We start from the raw sequence: 19,582 nt of genomic DNA on the forward strand, positions 1-19,582 counted from the left end.
ACCCTCTGAAGTCACCCCCACCCCGCCAAGCCCACCCAGGGGGACCAGGGAGTCGTGGTGGAAGGGCTGCACCCTCCTTTGGTCTGAACATTGACGCAAGAGCCCAGCCCATACTCCGTGGATCAGCCTGAATCTGTAAGTCCCTACAGGCATCTGTGGGGCGTGGGCCTGGGGTTCTGGGACTTCATCCTGCTTGGTGGGTAGTGAGCAGTCTGCACACAGAGGACCTAAGCCAGGGGTGGAAATGATAACATGGAACAGTGACTGTGCCCTAAAATGTGCAGGCCTGGCATTAGTCATTTAGATAAGCTTTAACCCAGCTTCTGACTCTCTTGGAAACCGTTCCTCTGCATCTCTGCTGGAAACACAGGCACTCCTTGATCAGAGACGTGTAAGCCCCAGCTTTGGTTCATCATTTAAAAAAAAGACACAACATTTTAAATTGCCATAATTAGGTGTTCTTTGCTAGATCAGGGCAGAGGTCTTTAAAGACGGCACCTGAAAAGACCAGCAAGAGACTTTTTAAAAAAAGAAAATATTAGCTATGGCCTTTATAATCTTTTCTTTCTTGATCATGATGAATTGTTTTCTCTGAGTTAAAATGTTTCTAGTAACCAAGAAATTAGCCAGTCTGACTGTGACGATGTGTATTAGCACGTGTACACAACTTCCAAATCGAACCATTTTTAGGTTTTACACATATATCCACATAATCTCTTTTCAAAGTATAGAGATTACCTTGAAAAATTTTAGGATTAATCTCATCACTCACTGATACAAACAATTTGTACAGGCTTTTTCTCTTTGTTCAGCAACAACTGAGCCGCTAGGACGTGCTGAGACATTTCACACACATGCACATAAAGCTCGAGGTGAATCTGATGTCCAAAGTGATTTCTCATTCTTCCTCCCCAGCTTCCTGGCTACCCATTCCTGTCATTCCTTTTGAGAGTTTAAATATCTGATGTTTCCAGCCAAGCTACCTCTTCTATTGCCCATCATGAGGGGGGTACTGGGGGTAATGAGCCCCAGGTCCCAGGGGAAGTGATGCGTGAGCTCTGGGCGCAGTGAACCAGGTAGGCTAGTCCTGCTGTCTGCTTCCCAGGTTTAGGGAAAGGCCTCACCTTAAGGGAGTGAGGGTGCTCTCCCTGGGAGCAGCTTGAGACCACATTGCTAGCATCTCTTCCCAACTCTGAGTTGTGACCTCATAGATCTCTAGCTTAAAGTGGGGTGGGGGGAGGGGAAGTATTTCAACCATGTTAATCGGCACACACTGCACGTCAGGATCACAACCCTGCACCGCTCCTCCACTGTTAACCATTTACCAGGATGCCCCTGGCTGGGACGTTCTGCATCCATGAAAGGAAAGCAGGCCCGTGGGCTAATGCTGTTCAGAGCCTGGGAAGACAACCACTGCTGCTGCAGCTCCAGGAGTACCCCAGCTGGTGCCTTGCCTGAACAGTATGTGGCAGGCACTGTGGGATGCCTACCAGGCGTGGTGTCCAGGTGAGGTATACCCCAGAGCAGGTATGGGAGCTTCCTGATAGCCAGGTACACGGTGTGGAATTCCCATTTGCAAACTTCTAGGGTTTGCCAAGCTTCATTTGCCAATCTGTCTTTCCCTGGGACTCTCATTTTAAAGATGCTTAAAATATTCACCATACAAATATATAGAGCAAAAGAGGAAGAGTGAAAAGTTCCAGGGGCCCTTCATGCCATCTATTTGACAGGCCCACAGTTCGCTAAGCTGTGGAACAGCTCCTCCAAGGCCGCAGAGCCCAGGGCAGTGCAGTGCAAGGCCAAACCAAGGGAATCCCATCAGCTCTTTGTTACTATGGTTTGATTTATTTACCCTTACTTAGAGAGGGTAAGGTGCCTTAATTTATGCACAGGCTTATGGGACAGAAAAATACTCTGGCCTTGGTATTCTTCAAGAAAACAGGAAGAGAGAAAATTAACACAGATGAGATTTCAAGTCTTGAGGCATAAGAATTCAAAGAAAAAAGAATCTTTGTGGAACTCCGTCAATCTTAAGATGTTAGAGACCCTTATTTTATGACCGAGGCCTTGTTTGGCAGGGAATGTAGGAGGCTCCTTAAAACAGACTTGAGTTCAGAACCCTGCAGTAGTTGGGTCCATATTTTAATTAGCCATAGCAATGAAACAAAGACCCAATGGTAATGCATAGATAACATAACACAAAGGAAAATGAACTAAATACCCTCAGCCACTGCTTTCCACCCTTCAACCCTGATCAAAACTTCGGTAAAGCCTTTAAATAATGGGACAGCTAATGAACATGGCAATGACTCAGAAACAGACAACAAAAGAGAAAAACAAGACACTGGCTAATTGACCATCAGAAGGTGCTCTATACACTTTATCAAACGAAGCACTGCTGTTCATTGGTGTCAAGTTCTACCCCCACCGTCTGGCTGTAGTTTAATTGGTTTTTCAAGGGGCAGCACTCAGGCTTCCACATCCTAAGAGAGACAGGAGGAGGCAAAGAGGATGAAAAGCAAGGCAGAAGAGCTTTTGGACCAACTACGTTTTTATTGCTTGTAGAATAGGACAGAAAAAACAAAAACTGACTAGGCAGGCAGGCTTGCTCTGTGAGTTAAAAGGCCAAGTGGAGATATTTGGCTCAACTAACATTCAGCAAGTTCCTGTTTTTTTCCTGTGGGTGGAGGGTCTTCAAGATGGTGATGCACATGGACCAAGGTCAGGTCCTAGAAGGGTCAAGCCCCAGTCACAAGGCCACAGTGTGGGGAGGGCTTAGGGGCCGCCTAACCCCAGTTCCTCAGGAGAGGCTGTGGGAACTTATCACTCCAGGCCTGCACTACAGGACAGGCAGGCAGACCATTCCCTCCATAGTGAGATCCAGAGACAAGGGACACCAGTGACCCTTCTTTCTGGATGACTGGAAGTGGTCATCCGGAAATGGTCTGTGACACATGCAAGGGTAGGAGAGGCTTAAACTGAAGGCTCTTAAGTCAAAATGACATTTTCTTCTCTAAATACATGGACAGAGCGGTACTCTGAAAGACAAAATTCTGTAACCAAGGGCTGGGCTGCCAAGGAGCAGGAACAAATCTTACCTCTGTTACAGTTTCAAGTCCCAAATAAGCACCCATTTTCTGGAGCAATACTGGGTGCCAGCACCCCAGTTTCACAAACTTGCGAGGAAAAGGAAAGTTAGTTTTTAGCTGATCCCAAAAAGCCTCGATGTGTGTCTCCAAGTCACAGACTTAAAGGACACCTACACCAAATCATTCCCAGCGCTGAGAGGGGAAACTCTCAGAGGCCTCCATCTCTGAGGCCTGTGTTCTTTCTGCTGATGAGTGATGGCCTCAGGGTGAAGACAGGTGGCATTTTAAGTCTTTATTGAGCAGCTCTTTAAACTTGTTTTTACAGTTGTTTACAACTTAAATTAGGGCGAGTGTTTTTTGAAACAAATTTGACAAATACTGTCAAAATGAATGTTTTCACAAAGACGTATTTCTGATAATATTCAGAAAGGAAAAGATATTTTTTGCTTAAAAACTATTGAATTTGTCTACTTTGAGAAATGGATGTATAGTATAAAGTATTTTAATGAAAGAAAGATTTAATCCTGATATTCCTTATAATAAAAAACATTCTGGGAGAGGCTTAGACTCCAACTTCAAGAGAAGGAAGACTCAAGAATGAAGAATACTGTGGTACAAACTTATGGCCAAAAATACTGTATTTTTAACCAGCAAGATCATTGGGGCATTATTATACAACATTAGGTGTTTTTTGCAAAACTAGTTCCCATCCCCAAACAACAGACAATACATGCATTTGAATGACATTTTAAGAACAGTAAATATGGTTCTTTCAAATACTGCAAGTTAAAAATGATTTCTGACAAAACTCTCTAAATACATAGGTCGAGTAAGGGTTTCCAACGTGATGACAGGTGAGGAATCCAGCAAGTTGGATTTAGAGAGTTGTTTGAGGAAAAGAAAGCCACCAAAAACATGTATTTCAGTCAAGGTAACCTGAACAGAGTTACATAGTAATTTCCCATCTTTCTTTTCTACACTTAAAAAATGTCCTACTGAAGAATATTTTCTTTCCTGTTGCCCTTTTTTTTTTTTGGTCTACCAAAGCTTATCTGTCAGAATTCCTTTATTCAAGTAAGACTCATTTCTACCCAGTAGATGTCTTCGTAACATGAAAATGTCATCTACCACTGGGTTGGAATCATATGGGGAAACGGAGGCTATGTGATCAATAAGGGAGGGAAGAAGAAAATTAATATGTGAGCACCTACTATGTGCTAGGTGTGTATGAAGACTTGGAACAGATGATTCTAGAGGCAAGGGGGTTATTGAAGGGCACTGGTAGTTGGGAAGACAGCAGGAAATGGTTTGTGATGCTGTGAGAAAAACAAATGACAAGCTGAGACTGTACTGAACTAACTACCAAACAGGTGTCTGGCTCTAAAAAAATTCTCTAGCTAATCATATACAACTAAGCCATTTCTTTTCCTAGTTTGATGGAATCAAAATGAAATCCTAAAGACAGTGTTACCTGCACAGATCTATTAACGCTACATATGCTGGAGATACGTAGAGATAAACATACAATATTACTAGTTTTAATTTGTGTGTTTCTAACCAAAGATAAAACTTTGGAAGAAAATATGTATACCAAGCACACCTGATCTGTGTCAACTGAGATGCTGTCAATCACCAATTAAGTGGTTTTAAACCCTTATTTAATTTTAAGAAGAGCAGCACTATACGTTACAATATTTGGGTACACTTTATTTTTATATGGGTTAACATTCTGCTATATTTCATTTCATTCATTCTTTTTGAGAAACTGAAAACAAAGGGAAATTGAGGGTGAAGATTATTTCCAACCAGTATCTGAGTCTTGCAGTCTCTTATTATGCAGCCCTTTCTTCCCATTATTATTTTTTTTTTGCAAATAGTCATTTTTGACCCATATCCAGCATAAATAGCTTTTCACTGATTCCTAACTTAAGACAACTAAAATTTACAATCATGTGGCAGTATAAATTTTAAAATTACAGTTCATACACCTTGACAATCAAGAGAGTCTGAAGTACAAAAATTGTCCTTTAGCTGAATTACCTTTTTTTAAATATTAGACCTGCTAGTTAATCTACAAAAAATACAAGTTTCAGATGTTCTTCAAATACCTTTTGTAGATGTCATCTGCTAGTAAACAACATATGCAGGTTTCTAGAAGATTTTTCCCCCCAGTCTACTCATGACATTCAACAGAGCTCTTTATATGAAAATGTATTTAAAAACAAACAAACACTTGGAGGGGAAATGTTTATTTTTTGAACGGGTGTGTCATTTCCCTTTGTTTCAGATATGAGGCACAAACTCCTGAATTTAAGCTCTGTAAGGCATAGTACAAACCTCCAATTTACAAATAAGGGATTCTCTGTGGGTTGGAACTGCCATGTCACGCAAAAAGGGAAAAATCATCTGTAAACTGGTACACAGCAATGTGTTAAGTGAGTCATGAAACGGCTGCTTGCCTTGGCCTGCGGAAGAAAGGTTTCTGTGTTCTGTGTGGTTGTTTTTGAATAAGACATGCCCAAGTCACCATAAAACTTGCCACGGGCCTCCATTACCTAGAGCATCAACAAGGAGTCCAGCGACACAATGCTTAGAATGCTTGCAATCACAATATAATATAAAGCATGAGTAAACTTTGTTTTTATACAAAACTGAAAAGAATCCCTTCCCGCCCCAGCCCCTTCAATAAAACCCCAAAGAAACAAAAAGGAAAATCCTTTAGCTTCGACTGACTAGTGTGGATACAATTCGGTTTCTAGGCATCACTGCAGCTAGGGTGATCAATTTTTTCCTTTCTTAAGAGAAGGGATCTTGTCATGCACCCTAAGATGAACAGTGAAGCCACAAACCTCAATTCTGCATAGCAATTCCATCCCAATTTCATAAAGATGAATATAACAATCTTTCCCTGTTTTGCTCAGCTTCTTCGAGCTTTGAGATCAGGTTTAATTGACTATATCTACTATAGCTCTATTAAATAGAATATCTTGATTCCCTAAAACGGTAACACTTATGATCTTGTGATGAGGTTTTCTCTATACACACTGTAGGCCTTCAAATGTTGTTTACTTTTTTTCTTTTTTCTTTTTTTTTGTTTTTTTGTTTTTGTTTTTGTTTTTTTCTGCACCAAATTTAAGATCGCCCTTTCAGGCAAGCAGTGGTCGCTAGCTGTTAAAACATTTCCTTAGTGGATCACAATAGCTTCTAAAACCGCCTTTCTAATAAAGGCCATCAGAGAGGTAATACTAAACTGTGCATTTGCCAAATAAGAATATGAATTGTATAAAAGCTCATATTCCAATCCTAAGTCAAATGGCAAAAGTTCTACAAAGTTGGTTTCCATGTTTGTATAAAAGCTCCAACTGATTTTATGTATTTTGCTATGAAATTACCTTTGGGTCTTATAATCAGTATACCTCTACTCAGGAATGTGCAAATGATTTTATATAGCACGATGCTAGTACCGCTCTGTACGATAGTAAGGTGGTTTTTTTTTTTTTTTTCTAAATGGAAAAAAAAAAATATCCCTAGTCAGAAATAAACTGACAAATTTACATTCTCCTCTCTTAAAAAAGTAAATAAAATAACATTATTCAAAATGTGAATTAGCTATAAGACATACAATACAATTACATAGATACATATCAATACAGCACATTCAATCTGCCAAAACATTAATGATTACAAAGCCAGTATGGATGATGCAATATCAAGAGAGATGTATGTACAATGATTAGAGCATTCATAATTGCACTATACCTACAGGCAGTCTGTTTCTTAATTAAATAACAGGTGCTTTCTGAGTAAGGAGAAAAAAAAAAGTAACCTGTGTAGTTTGAGGCTGGGAGAGAAAAGAATGGGAACATTCCATTATTATTTAGTAACTCTGGTGCTCATCTGATAAGCCATTACTTTTCTCCTTCTCCTTTGTTGTTCCAAAAGAGTGATTTATATGAAAGTTTAGACTCATGCCAAATAGTATCGTAGTTAAAATGAGACCAGCATCATGGCCTAATTCTAACTTCCCAGCAGGTTTAAAACAATCATCATTTATTAAATCATATTTCAACACAAGCTGCTTGACAGAAACTCATCAATACCTGTGCTGTGTTTTTTTGCATTGGTTGAAAAATTGCACATATAGAATTTCAGATCTCTTTGTAACTATGTTCAGTTATATAAATACATATTGTATAGAACAGAGAGGTTTGAGTTTCAGTCCACAAATCTTAAGTTCAACTTAATCAGTCACCAGTTGAAGAAAATCCCAAAGATGGTAAACTAGCAGTAACTTCAGATTCTGCAAATGAAAGGTGTCAGAATAATACTATCTGCCAATGTTCCTGGCAGACCTACTTGACCTTAAAGAACATAAAGAGAGTAAAACTGGCTTCAAATGAAGAGAAAAAAAGCAGACCTCATGGTCTATCACATAGGACATCTTTTCCACATTGTAGATTTAGACGCTCAACATGGAATGTGGACACTAAACAATGTGATTTTTAAGGTCAAAGTAAAGGATGGAGCATGAGAGTCAAATTTACAGTGAGCAACTGTTTGGCAATTGGTGTTTCAGGTTCATTCTCAGCCAAACATTTTAGGCTTCACAGTCTTACTCTCCTTTATTTTAGGATACTGGCTTTTGTTTTTTGAGTTCTTATTAAATTTTTTTTTTTTTTATAAAAAGCCAGCTTTGGCAACACATACCCATCATAAAAGTCATTTAAAAATTGTGGCCCAAACACTAAGAAGAAAGAGGGAAGAAAAGTTTGAATCGAAGGAAAAAAAAATTAAGAGCAACCTATGAAAAGGATCTGGGTAGCAGCCTTTGGGGTAATGTAGTGTCTGTTGGCATACTTTTTTGGCATCTGCAATTTGAAGTAGGGAGGGTGAGGGAAAAAGAGGGCAAGGAAAGGAGAAAGGACAATGGCACATGGCATTTTAAAATAAAGGATTCCTTCTGTGTGTCTGTGGCCTTGCCTTACTGACTTCTGTATGGTTTGCTGAGCAAGCAACTATGGCTGGAGACAGGGAAAAGAAGAAAAAAAAGACATTTAACCATTAGATGGGCATCCATTGTCCCAGCCCAAAGTGAGGCAAGACAATATATTTATATTAAAAAAAACCCCTCTATGTGTGTATCCAGAACAATACATTGAAAACCATGGTATTAATACTTATAATCCTTCAGCAAAAACTACAAACTGTTAAATTAAGCTGATGTTGATGGCTTGAATTGAATGACATTGTCCTGACTGTATCATTCGAGAGGAAAACTTGATCAAGAATGAAACCAGGATAAAGGCCATTGTAATGTGGGAAAAAATCAGGAGGAAGGGACGGGTTAGGACAAGGAAAATCAGCTTCATTTTGCTCAATAGAAAAGAGAGAGAGACAGAGAGGAAGAAACAGCTCTTATCTTTGTGAGTGCATGACTGAGAATTTAAAATACATCGAGTCACAAGGTTTTGCCTAAAAAAAAGAGAGAGAGGAAATGTGCTGGGACTGTACTTCAGCATCCTGTTTTTCCTCTGAATAGTTTAAATAAAATCATAATATTTACTACACACTCTGTGGACACTTGCACACAGAGTCCAGGACGGCAATAAATTAGTATTATGCAAATTGTTTTCCACAGCAATACAGTCCCTCTTGTATCGCTTCAATAGCCCACCAGGGAAGGGAAGGGCGGTGTCGAGGAGGCACAATTAGACCAGATTGTACTCCTTCAGGTTCAACTGGAGGATGGTGTCCTTGACGGCAGCAAAGACAAAGCGGATGTTCTCGGTGTCTGTGGCGCATGTGAAGTGGGAGTAGATAATTTTGTCACTGTCTGGGTTCAGGTCCACGAACATCTTCAGGATGAATTCTCGAGCTGCCTGGGCATCTCGCTGGGGTCCTGTTGGCCAAGGGAGGAGAGGGACATTTGTCAGCTGATCAGGTAATGCATTTGCTCAATAAGTGTTCGAGGATGCTCACGAAGACCTCTGCACTGCAGGTATGATAGCTTACACCTTCCCCAACGCTACTGTGTAAAACTGATGCCCTTTGTCACTTTATCTGCCCATCTATCCATCCATCCAAACATCCGCAAAATGTGACTGGGTGCAAATAGGCTGATAGCTTGAAGGTCAGGCTAAGTTTGGGTGACAGGGAGCCCTATCTTTGGTAGGAGTGTGGGATTAACTTACTTCTGTTGGACTGAGTTAACTGTGCTGGTTCCAGCTGCATAATAAGCCTGCATACAATAAAAGAGCCCTAGGCTCTCTTGTCAATCTGCCCCTGTGTATGCCCCAAGTCCATAATGGATCATTTTACATTCTTCAGACTGAGATCTCAGAAAACTTGTTCCTTAAGGTCAGGTCCTCTGCAGCCTCGCTTTTGGTGTTTCTGAGCATACCACATTTATGTGGTATTCGATTCACTACCTGTGATGATTTTAAAAGTTGGTTTATATTTTTCCAGGGTCTCATGTGCCAAGCTCTATCCTAGATGTTTTAAAAAAGGACTATGATACTTTATCAGGCTTTATTATGAACTTATTTAATAATTTAGCAACAGATTTTTAGAGATGACACCAAAATCACAGTCAATAAGAGAAAAAAAATCAAATGGACTTCATCAAAATTAAGAACTTTTGTGCATCAAAGGACATTATTGAAAAATGTAAAAAGACAACCTACACAATGGGAGAAAATATTTGCAAATCACATATCGGATAAGGGGTATATATATCCAGTATATACAAAAAACTCCTACAATTCAACAAGACAAACAACCTGATTAAAAGACAGGCAAAGGACCTGAATAAACATTTCTCCAAAGAAGATATACAGATGGCCAATAAGCACAAGCAAAGATGTTCAAAAACATCATTAATCACTAGGGAATCTAAATCAAAACCACAGTAAGATACTGCTTCACATCTAGTAGAATAGCTATAATCAAAAAAATTTGGAAAACAAATATTAGCAAAGACATGAGGAAATCTGAACACTTGTGCATTGTTGGTGGGAATGTAAAATGGAAACAGTTTGGCGACTCCTTAAAAAGCTAAACAAGAATTACCAGATGAACCAGCAATTCTATTCCTAGGTCTATATCCCAAAGAATTCAAAGCAGGGACTCTAACGGATACTGCTACATCAATTTTCATTGCTATATTATTCGCAACAGCCAAAAGGTAGAAACCCAAAGATCCATCAACAGAGGAACACATAAACTGAAGGCAGTATATCCAGTCAATGGAATATTATTCAGCCATAAAAAATGAAGTTCTGATAGATGCCACAACATGAAGCTTGAAATCATTCTATCAGGTAAAAATAAGCCAGACACTAAACAAATACTGTGGATTTCCACTTACATGAAGTATCTAGAATAGCTACATTCATAGAGACAGAAAGTAAAGCAGAGATTACCAGGGGCGAGGAGGAGGGGGAGGTGAGGAGTTATTGCTTAATGATTACAGAATTTGAGGTGGTGATAAAGGTTTGGAATAATGAAGTTAAATATAGCATGTGAATTGTATCTCAAGAGAGCTAAGTAAAAAACAACAGATCTTGGTAAGTGTATTAAAGCTTAATGTTGTAAATTAAAAGCAATAGCGAAGCTCCAACACCTATCAGGGACTGAGCATCTTTCTTTTTTCTTTTTTTTTCATCTTTTTAGGGCTGCCCCCACGGCATATGGAGGTGTCAGGCTAGGGGTCAAATTGGAGCTGTAGCCGCTGGCCTACACCACAGGCACAGCAATGTCAGTTCCGAGCTGAGCCGTGTCTGTGACCTACACCACAGCTCACCGCAACACCACAGCTCAAGGCAATGCCAGATGCTTAACCCACTGAGCAAGGTTAGGGATTGAACCTGCATCCTTGCGGATACTAGTCAGATACATTTCCGTTGAACCATGACGGTAACTCCTTGAGCATCTTTCTTATATGTGTCTTTGTGGCACTATACATTTGCACTGCTTCTCCCCCCCCCCCCACTTAATTCTATACCATGAAAGACAGTAATGTGTATAATCTCTGTTCCTCCGCTCTTGGAAGACCCTCTTAAGATCCAGTTTAGATTTTTTTTTTTCTATCAATATTGCTATCTACTGATTGGGATAAGGAAAGTTTTGAAGATTCTACAGAAGGCCTGCAAATTCTAACAAAATGGATCATGAGTTTCAGACAGCAAACTTGAAAACTTCTCAAACCAACCTTGTTGCAAATAAGCTTATGTTGTCAGAAGTCTGGAAGAGCCATGAAAACAGATTATTCTCATTTGTACAATTTACAAAAAGAATGCTTGAATTTTTGACTTAAGAGCCCAGAATTAAAGTTTCTATCAATGATTAAGAAGGCTGGCATCATACTGAATAAAACAAGTGCCACAAATAAAACTATGTTAATATATATAATTAATATCCTAGTTTATTCAATGTATTACTGTTACCTTACTAATTCCATAGTAATAAAAATATTTAAAACTAGGACTAATAGATTATTAGAATTGGTGAAGCCTCTCATGTTTCTGGCTTATGAATGAATTGTGTACTTATCCTTTTCGGCAAAGAAAAATCTCTCTTTTTTAACTCAAGTATATCAGAGTAGGACTCAAGTTCACTGAAGAGCACTTGGAGTCTGTTATGTTTTTAAGCATAAATTATGTTATTTGAATAAATATAAACTACAAAGAAATCATTATAGTCATCAGAGCAGGACCAGAATTCCATGGTCTCTATGAACAATTTTGCCATTCAAATCCATGTGGAAATGCTAATTTTCCTTCCTGAAGAGAAATACAGAAATGGCATTCATTATGATTAAGACCTTGTACGTGCAGAAATGTGGAAGTGTGAAATTTATAATACTATAAACATGTTTGTTATGAAAACATCACTGCAGAGTGGGCCTAGAATTTTTTCAGTCTTAGCTCATCTTACAAGGGCTTGAAGTCTCTTGGAATGACAGCTGCATTTGTTTTATGAATAAGAAAAATTAGCGTCTTTTTTTTCTTTTTCCATGGCTGTGTTTCCTGCGGGCCTTATGTGTATTACTGGGGGAGATGGACAGTAAAAAACACCTTCAGATGTGAAGACACTGTGGTGCTGTATGTGCTGTGTGCTGCCTCATGCACCACGAGCCTGCTGGGTCTGCTGTGTTTTGGGGACCGGGGGGCAAGTGCAGCATTAAAACAGGCTGGCTACAGGCGGGGGCTAGGTCTGGGTGGGTGGGTGGGGATGTCCTTTCCCATCCATGAGTTCTCGGCATATTTTGAGAAAAATTTTAAGATCTCTCCTTCCAGGCATGGGAAGTAAGCTCATGTGTTTGGGGGTAAGCAGGTGTCTCGTGCCCATCTTATTTCGGCAGACCTTGTGTTTAAAGAACCAGCCTGCTGTGGGGAAGCCAGTGAACGCCACGAAGTTCCTTCCTCCACACTTTCCTTAGGAGCCCTGAGGACTGCAGGCTCCAGCATCTGTAACTTGGTGGCAGGCCAGTGGCAAATTAAAAGGAGGACAAGTGAATATACTGTCTAGGCGAGGCAAGTATTTGTTTAGAAAAGAACCTCAAAGTGCAAAGGAAAATGTACTTAGATAGAGGATGAGAACACACTGCTAGCAAAACCACTACCTCTAGTACCTGATAATATCCCCACATGTTTCTATTTCAAGCTAGGAACACTGAGAATCTACTATATGTATTTGAGAAGGTAACTTCAGTTCACTAAACATGTAACATTTCCCTTCCGAGAGCCAGTGCTAGACCCAACATATGTGGGATGAAAAGATGAGTGAAACTCCATTCTTGATGGGCTTGTATCTTCATTGGGAGCTAGGAGGCTGAACTGAAGATTGTTTTCAGGTAAGTCCCTTTCTGAGGGGGTTTTGAAAAGTACAAAAACACTGCTGAACTGACACCCGTGCCTGATATCCTATGGTGATAGTAATTAAAAACAAACAAAAAAGCAGCCCCGTTCTCTTGTTGGTTCTGCTCCATCAGAGGTACTTTGAGGTTTGTGCTCTTCTCTGTGCCAGGCACTGTGCTAAGTGATTTATGTATGCGATTCGATTTCTTTTTTACTCAGGAAGAAACTGCGTGGTTGAATAAACTTGTCCGAGGCACCACTGCCAGTAAGTGGCAGAGCTGGGACTCTGGGACATTCAAAGCCTGTCCTCTTACCTACCATTCACCTAGATCCGGGTTTGGCAAACTTTCCGTTCAAGGACCAGAGAGTAAACATTTTCAGCCTTGTGGGCCATCTGACCTCTGTCACAACTACTCCGTTCTGCTGCTGAAGCATGAAAGCAGTCAGATAGTGTATAAATGTGGCTCTCTTCTTTCCTTTCCTTTCCTTCCTTTCTTGGGATGCATCCTGAGGCATACAGAGGTTCCCAGGCTAGGGGTCGAATCAGAGCTATAGCTGCCGACCTACATCACAGCCACAGCAACGGGGATCCAAGCCATGTCTGCGACCTACACCACAGCTCATGGCAATGCCAGAATCCCCAACGCACTGATCAAGGCCAGGGATGGAACCCACATCCTCATGGATACCAGTTGTATTTGTTTCTGCTGTGCCACAATGGAAACTCCTAAATATGGCTATTTCCATAAAACTTTATAAAAAGAGGCAGCTGGCCATAGTTTGCCCTTCTAATCTAGACTTGAGTTCATAGTCTGGGGAGATGTGTGTGGATTCTGTACATAAGTTCCTACAAGGTGGTGGCTGAGACACTCTGACCTGAGTGGCTGGATGTGGATGCACTTTGTTACCGATCTTTCAACAAGTATGTCTCAGAAGGGGTTGGGTGTCATGGCAAGTCATTCAGGATTTCACAGTCTATTGTTGAGGAGGCAAGATTTCTTTATAAGAAGGAAGTAACTAACATAAAGCCGCATGAGTACCAAAGTGGGTGCTATAGACAGCTTAAAGGATGGGTGTCATCGCTAAGGATGATGGGACTGTGTTGGGCCACGAGGCCCCTCCAAAGTAAATATTTCCTGAATAGTCACTGTGTGTCAGGCGTCATGCTAAAATGTCACCCATATGTTATCTATTATAGTCTACAAAACCGAAGTTAGGTGTTAAAGCCTGGAGTAATGTCATGGCTTTACAAAAAGAAAATTGCACAACTGGGATCTGAATCAGACCATGGGCTCCTGACTACACAATTCTCTTCTCTCTTCAGAAAGAGGCAGAGGTAGACTGCTACCAAATGAAAGGGAAATAAAGAGGGAACTCTAACAGTTGATACAAAAGTAGTCAAATCTATGGGACTGTTTCCTCCTGTGATGTAACAACAGAAAACAACTTCATCTATGTTTTGAAATAACTACAAGTTTCAGCAGTGGGGGGGAATGAAACACCGCAGGCCATTAAAAGACAGGACGGATGATGATCTGGACTCCATCATTTGCAACATGCAGGCTTCTGGGGCAAAGCAAGTGGCAGAGCACTGCTGTGTGTCAGCTGTGGTATTGGTCTTAGGACGCAGAGTGTGCCCCTGGCAACTGGGCTGGCTCAAGAGTGCAGACTTACCGTCGTATTCTGGGAAGTAGTCGACTAGATGGGAATACATAATTTTCTCCTCTAGAAGATCTTTCTTGTTTAAGAACAGAATAACAGAGGAGTTTTGGAACCAGGGATATGTGATAATTGTTCTAAACAGTGCTTTGCTTTCCTCCATTCGGTTCTGAAAAAAATCATCAGAAAAACAAGGTATGAGTTACATCATTACTCAGTCTGCGAATTATTTGAGTCCAACCCATCTTTGGTATACATTCAGTTTTTGTACCAGCTTTTTGTCGGGATTTACATGCAAAAGGCTCAGCAGCACTATTCATGAGGCAAACTCTCAGGCTGACCAACAGAAGGGAATAATAATAATAAACATCCAGTGTAATAACTCTTCAGATTGAAGAGAATACTGTATCTGGCATAATGTCACAAGTGTCCACCAAGAATTACTCATTCACAGCCAAATAATTAAGATCTAAATTAAGAACTAAGCAGACTTCACTTTGCATTTCTTAAGTTGTATGTACTTGGGGCTTCACAATTCGTTGTATTTCATGACAATCAAAACAAAGTGACTTCACTCTTTGCCCAAAGTGCATCTATATTTTTAGAATTATCTCTATCTACCATACAAATACACACACACATGCACACACACATATATCCCCTGAGCAGGAAACACACAGAAAACTATTTTTAGATCATACATTTCCCTGTTTATCAGAACACACTTTCTCCCTATGTTTCACTATACTTTTCATACAAAACTGTGGAGATACATAATTACCGTGGAGATACATGTAACATTTCTCACCCCCTCAGCATCTGTGAGAAGGTGTGCTCACTCAAAGCTTTCTAGTCAAGCCAGCCTTGGTAGTAGGAAATCTCAATGGATTCTCAAGGAATTAGTCAGCCGGCTCATAGATATGAAGATACTAACCAAAGTTACTGCTGACTCAAATCTTTCCTCTTAAAAAAATGCAGTCACCAGCCAAAAGCTAGACTGCCTTCTAGCTTAACCCACAACTCTTTACCAGCTCTTCGTCTACAGACACACTCGCTTTTAAATCATTCCTACCCTCGGGTCTCAGACAAAGGCAGCAGATTTGGAGATGCCTCCCTGACTCTGGTGTATGGGCATGCTTCTTCTAAGACACACAGAGCACGCTCTCCAACCCTGGCTTCATTCTACCCGCTGTGACTGAGTCTGGGGCAATGGAAATGCCTGCTGGGAATTGAGCCCACCTCCACTGGTAACACGTGGCTCAGTAGTTGAAGCCAGAGCATCCTATTCTCCTGGTATCTGGGCTGATTCAAGGCCAGACTCTGAATCCAGGCTTATGTCCCTCCAAGTAAATACTTGCCTGGTTTATAGTCATCACTGTAGTAAACAGCTCAACCGGTCCAGTCAACCCTAGGATTTTTGCTAGGAACTCTGGAACAGAGAGCACTGCTTTCATGATGAAAGTGGAAGAGGAACTTGGGGCATAGCAGAAACATCTTGAAACAGGGAGGAAAAAAAAAAACAGGTCCTGCTCACTTGGTTTTAACTCCTTGGTCAAACCCTGCTGGAATTTGGGTTATGCCTCTGGATTTTTTTTTTTTTTTTAAATAACATCAGCCAATTAAGAACCCTACACTTTTTAATCTAGTTTGAACTGTGTTTTTCTGGTTCTTCTTATATATAAAGTTCTTCTAATGGATACAGCTGGATCCACCTCACTGCCAGACTTCTAAAAGGAAATGAATGGATAATGTTTGAAGGATGACCATGAAGATGAGGGGTTCAAGCTATTAACACACTGTGCTCAGATTCTGCCTTCCTAATGTAGAAGGTGTCCTTAGTGTCACAGAGTACTTACAAAGGCCAGACAGGCTCCTCTGGGTCACCCCCTGACTGCTGCTCCAGGAAGTCTCCCAGAAACAGAGTTCAGCAAGCACAACTTTCTAGATCCTGAATCTTTCTTGCTCTTTTCTTCTATAAAATGTGCCAATTCAAATCAAGCGGAAAAGCCCACTTTTCAAAAGGAGATCTTTACCAAATCTGGTAAAGCCAATCATCATCCATCTCTCTCTTTTTCTTTTGGCCACCCTGAGGCATATGGAGTTCCTGGACCGGGGATCAGATCTGAACCACAACTGTGACCTACTCTGCTGCTGCGGCAATGCTGGATCCTTTAACCTACTGTGCCGTGCGGAGGATCGAACCTGCATCCTGGTGCTGCAGAGACACTACAGATCCCCTTGCGCCACAGCGGAAACTCCATCATCCATCTCTTTTTGACTTTTACACTTCATGCCTGCCATTGCTGAGATAATGAAATACTGAGAAAATGTGAGACTGATGGAACAAAAGTTTACTTCATTGCTCAAGGGACAGTGTTTATTTCACTGCACACGTTTCTCTTCTATATGAAGGACATGCCTAGCCTTTACAAATAATATTTTTACTATCTATCACATGCCTTTTGCTGGTTGTCATCATCAGTGATAAAATTTTAAGCCTGGAAACAATATGTACTGAGAAATGATGTCTTGGAGGCCACACCGTGGCCTCAACCAGGGAGCCTCCATCAGCAAGGCTCCTAGTTGTAATCAGCATTCTCCAGAAGGCACATGATGGGCTCCCAAGGGATGGCCCTATTTAGGCCTTTTCCAGTTGGAATCCTTCAAGGGTAAGTGGTATCCTGTCCTTTGTTTGCCCATCACTCAGCAGCTACCTGTTGAGGGCTTGCGAGATGCTGGAAAGGGTGTGTTAAAGCAGGGCCTGTGTCCCAGAGGACAGAAGCAGACAGGATGTCAAAGTGTAGTTACAGGCTCATAAGATGGGCCCCTAAGAGTGGTTAAAAAAAAGAGGTACTAGGGGGTGGGGGTGGGGTCCATCACACAAGAAGGAAAGGTTTCATTGGGGAAGGTTTTAAAGTAAGGTAATTCTAAGTTGAATCTTGACAGATAGAGGAGAGATTATGAGGAGGAAAGGAGGGCAAAAGCGAAGGAGAATTGAAACCCAGGACCTGCTGAAGAGATCTATCAAAATTCTGTAAAAAATAGTTCATGGAGGCTTCTGATCTCTGTAACTTGGGCATCAAGTGGAAAAAATTCTCTATTTTGAGAATGTGAAACATCTTGTGCTCATTTGCATCCTACAGCGGGGCCAGGAGGCACAAACACGCTCAGTTCATGTGCACTCCAGTCCATTACTCTTGAAATAAACTGCCGGCTGTCAGGGGCTGCACATTTCCAGTGTTGGCAGGTCGTCCAATAGGAAACTCCTTCAGACATCTCAAGTGCAGCTCACTGAGACGCGATTATTTGCCTGGAGGTAAGAGCCCGCTGCTTTTCTCTTGGCTCGTGTGCAAGCCTCCATCTTATCAAGGAAAAGGCTGGATCCAGTGGACATGGCCAAAGACCTTAGTAGGAAGCCAGCTTTCTTCAGGCTATGACTTGGCCCAAATCTCTACATAAAAAATTACCAATGGGCCTCACAGGGCAATATCTTATGTGTATACTCTTTGCAGTCCTGAGTGTGTGTGTTTGCTCTCTGACATGCTGGTACATCCCTCCAGCAAAAGTTAGCATTACATCAGAGATCTGAACATCTGTTTTCATAACTTTTGCAACTTCTTATTATTTTGCCAATAAATACAAGTTCTCTTAAAACACCCTTATTTTCTTTGCAAAGAACACAATTTAAATGAGAGCCTTAATTCATGTACATAATAATGTACATAATAAAAGTCACCTACCTGCTTGCCTCTCCCTATTGCTATTTTCCCCTCTTACAATTCCTTGAGAGACAACATTGATTTCTATTTCCCATATGATCTAGAATGTAGCCATCTAGCCTTTTTATTTTTTTCTTGGCTGCTCTGTGGCATATAGAGTTTCCAACCCAAGGACCAGATCTGAGACTGCGTCTATGGCAATGCCAGATCCTTTAACCCATTGTGCTAGGTTGGGGATGGAACCTGCATCCAGGTGTGCCCACAAGTGGGCACACCTAGAATGCAGCCTTTAAATGCCAAATCAGACACTTAAGCATGCAGACTGTTGAATCACCACCGAGGGCCTGATGGTCACCTACAACTTGTCCTCAGCTGTTAGCCGAGGGTAGGACTTACCCCAGAGAAACTAGAATGCAGCTTTCCAGGGCTCAAATGCCCTTTGGTATCAGAGATCCATATGGTCTTGAGTGATGCACAAACTCACTAATTGATGCCAGAAGCTGGTCAGGTAGCTGTGATTCTGTGTTCACAATTTTGTGATTCTGTGTTCCCTGAGCTTTCTTTTAAAAAGTCCAAGCCACACACTGGACTTAAATGAGAGAAGTCCACAGACAGAGTGGCTACTGTAAAGTAACAGACTGTTTAGCAGAAGAGAGTATCTTATTATGTCATAGGACAGGTTAAGACATCTGCTGGCCACACAATTACACTCAATATTAATGCCTAGCTGCTTGTGGAGCTGCTTCTATATACTGCACATGGTGAAAAATGTGCAGCCAATGTATGCCACACCAGGTACCATTTTTACTAGCACCACTTCTATTTCTGAAATTGAAGAGGAAAGGAGATTGCCAGGATGTAGGTTTTTATGCTTCAGGAATTCATACAACACTGCATTTTAAATACCACTCTTCACTTTTAATTGCTGTGAAAAGCTTCACTATTTCTTCTCAGACATAACTTATTAAAAAATACCTCATAAACTACTTCATTAAAAGTCATTATTTTAAAAGAGCAAGACTAGTTGACTTTTAATGTAATGATCCAAGACAATGTAAAATTTGAATCAATCGTTATCATTTGTAGCTTATCAGACACTGAAAATGTTGAAAAATTCATCCTTAACAAGGACTCAAGAACATACTCTCTCAGGTATTTTACTCCATTTACATACATCAACTGGGTAAATAAATTCAACCACTCAAAAGACTAACTCCTAAGCCTTATGAAAATAAATTTGCAAGCCTAGTCTGCATAT

General features: G+C 40.8%; 1 protein-coding gene across 1 annotated transcript in view; it reads right to left on the reverse strand.

The window, feature by feature from the left end:
• Positions 1 to 3,709: 3,709 nt before the first annotated feature.
• The window catches only part of LOC125120082 (guanine nucleotide-binding protein G(q) subunit alpha), a 300,978-nt gene continuing 285,105 nt past the window's right edge, over positions 3,710 to 19,582 (reverse strand). The window contains exons 6-7 of the mRNA XM_047767808.1: positions 14,621 to 14,774; positions 3,710 to 8,988 (exon numbers count right to left, since the gene is read on the reverse strand). Coding sequence (XP_047623764.1) covers positions 8,798 to 8,988; positions 14,621 to 14,774 — 345 coding nt within the window. The 3' untranslated portion in view covers positions 3,710 to 8,797. The remainder of the gene's footprint in view (positions 8,989 to 14,620; positions 14,775 to 19,582) is intronic.

The sequence above is a fragment of the Phacochoerus africanus genome, chromosome 2 (assembly GCF_016906955.1).
Source record: "Phacochoerus africanus isolate WHEZ1 chromosome 2, ROS_Pafr_v1, whole genome shotgun sequence".
In the NCBI taxonomy this organism is placed as follows: domain Eukaryota; kingdom Metazoa; phylum Chordata; class Mammalia; order Artiodactyla; family Suidae; genus Phacochoerus; species Phacochoerus africanus.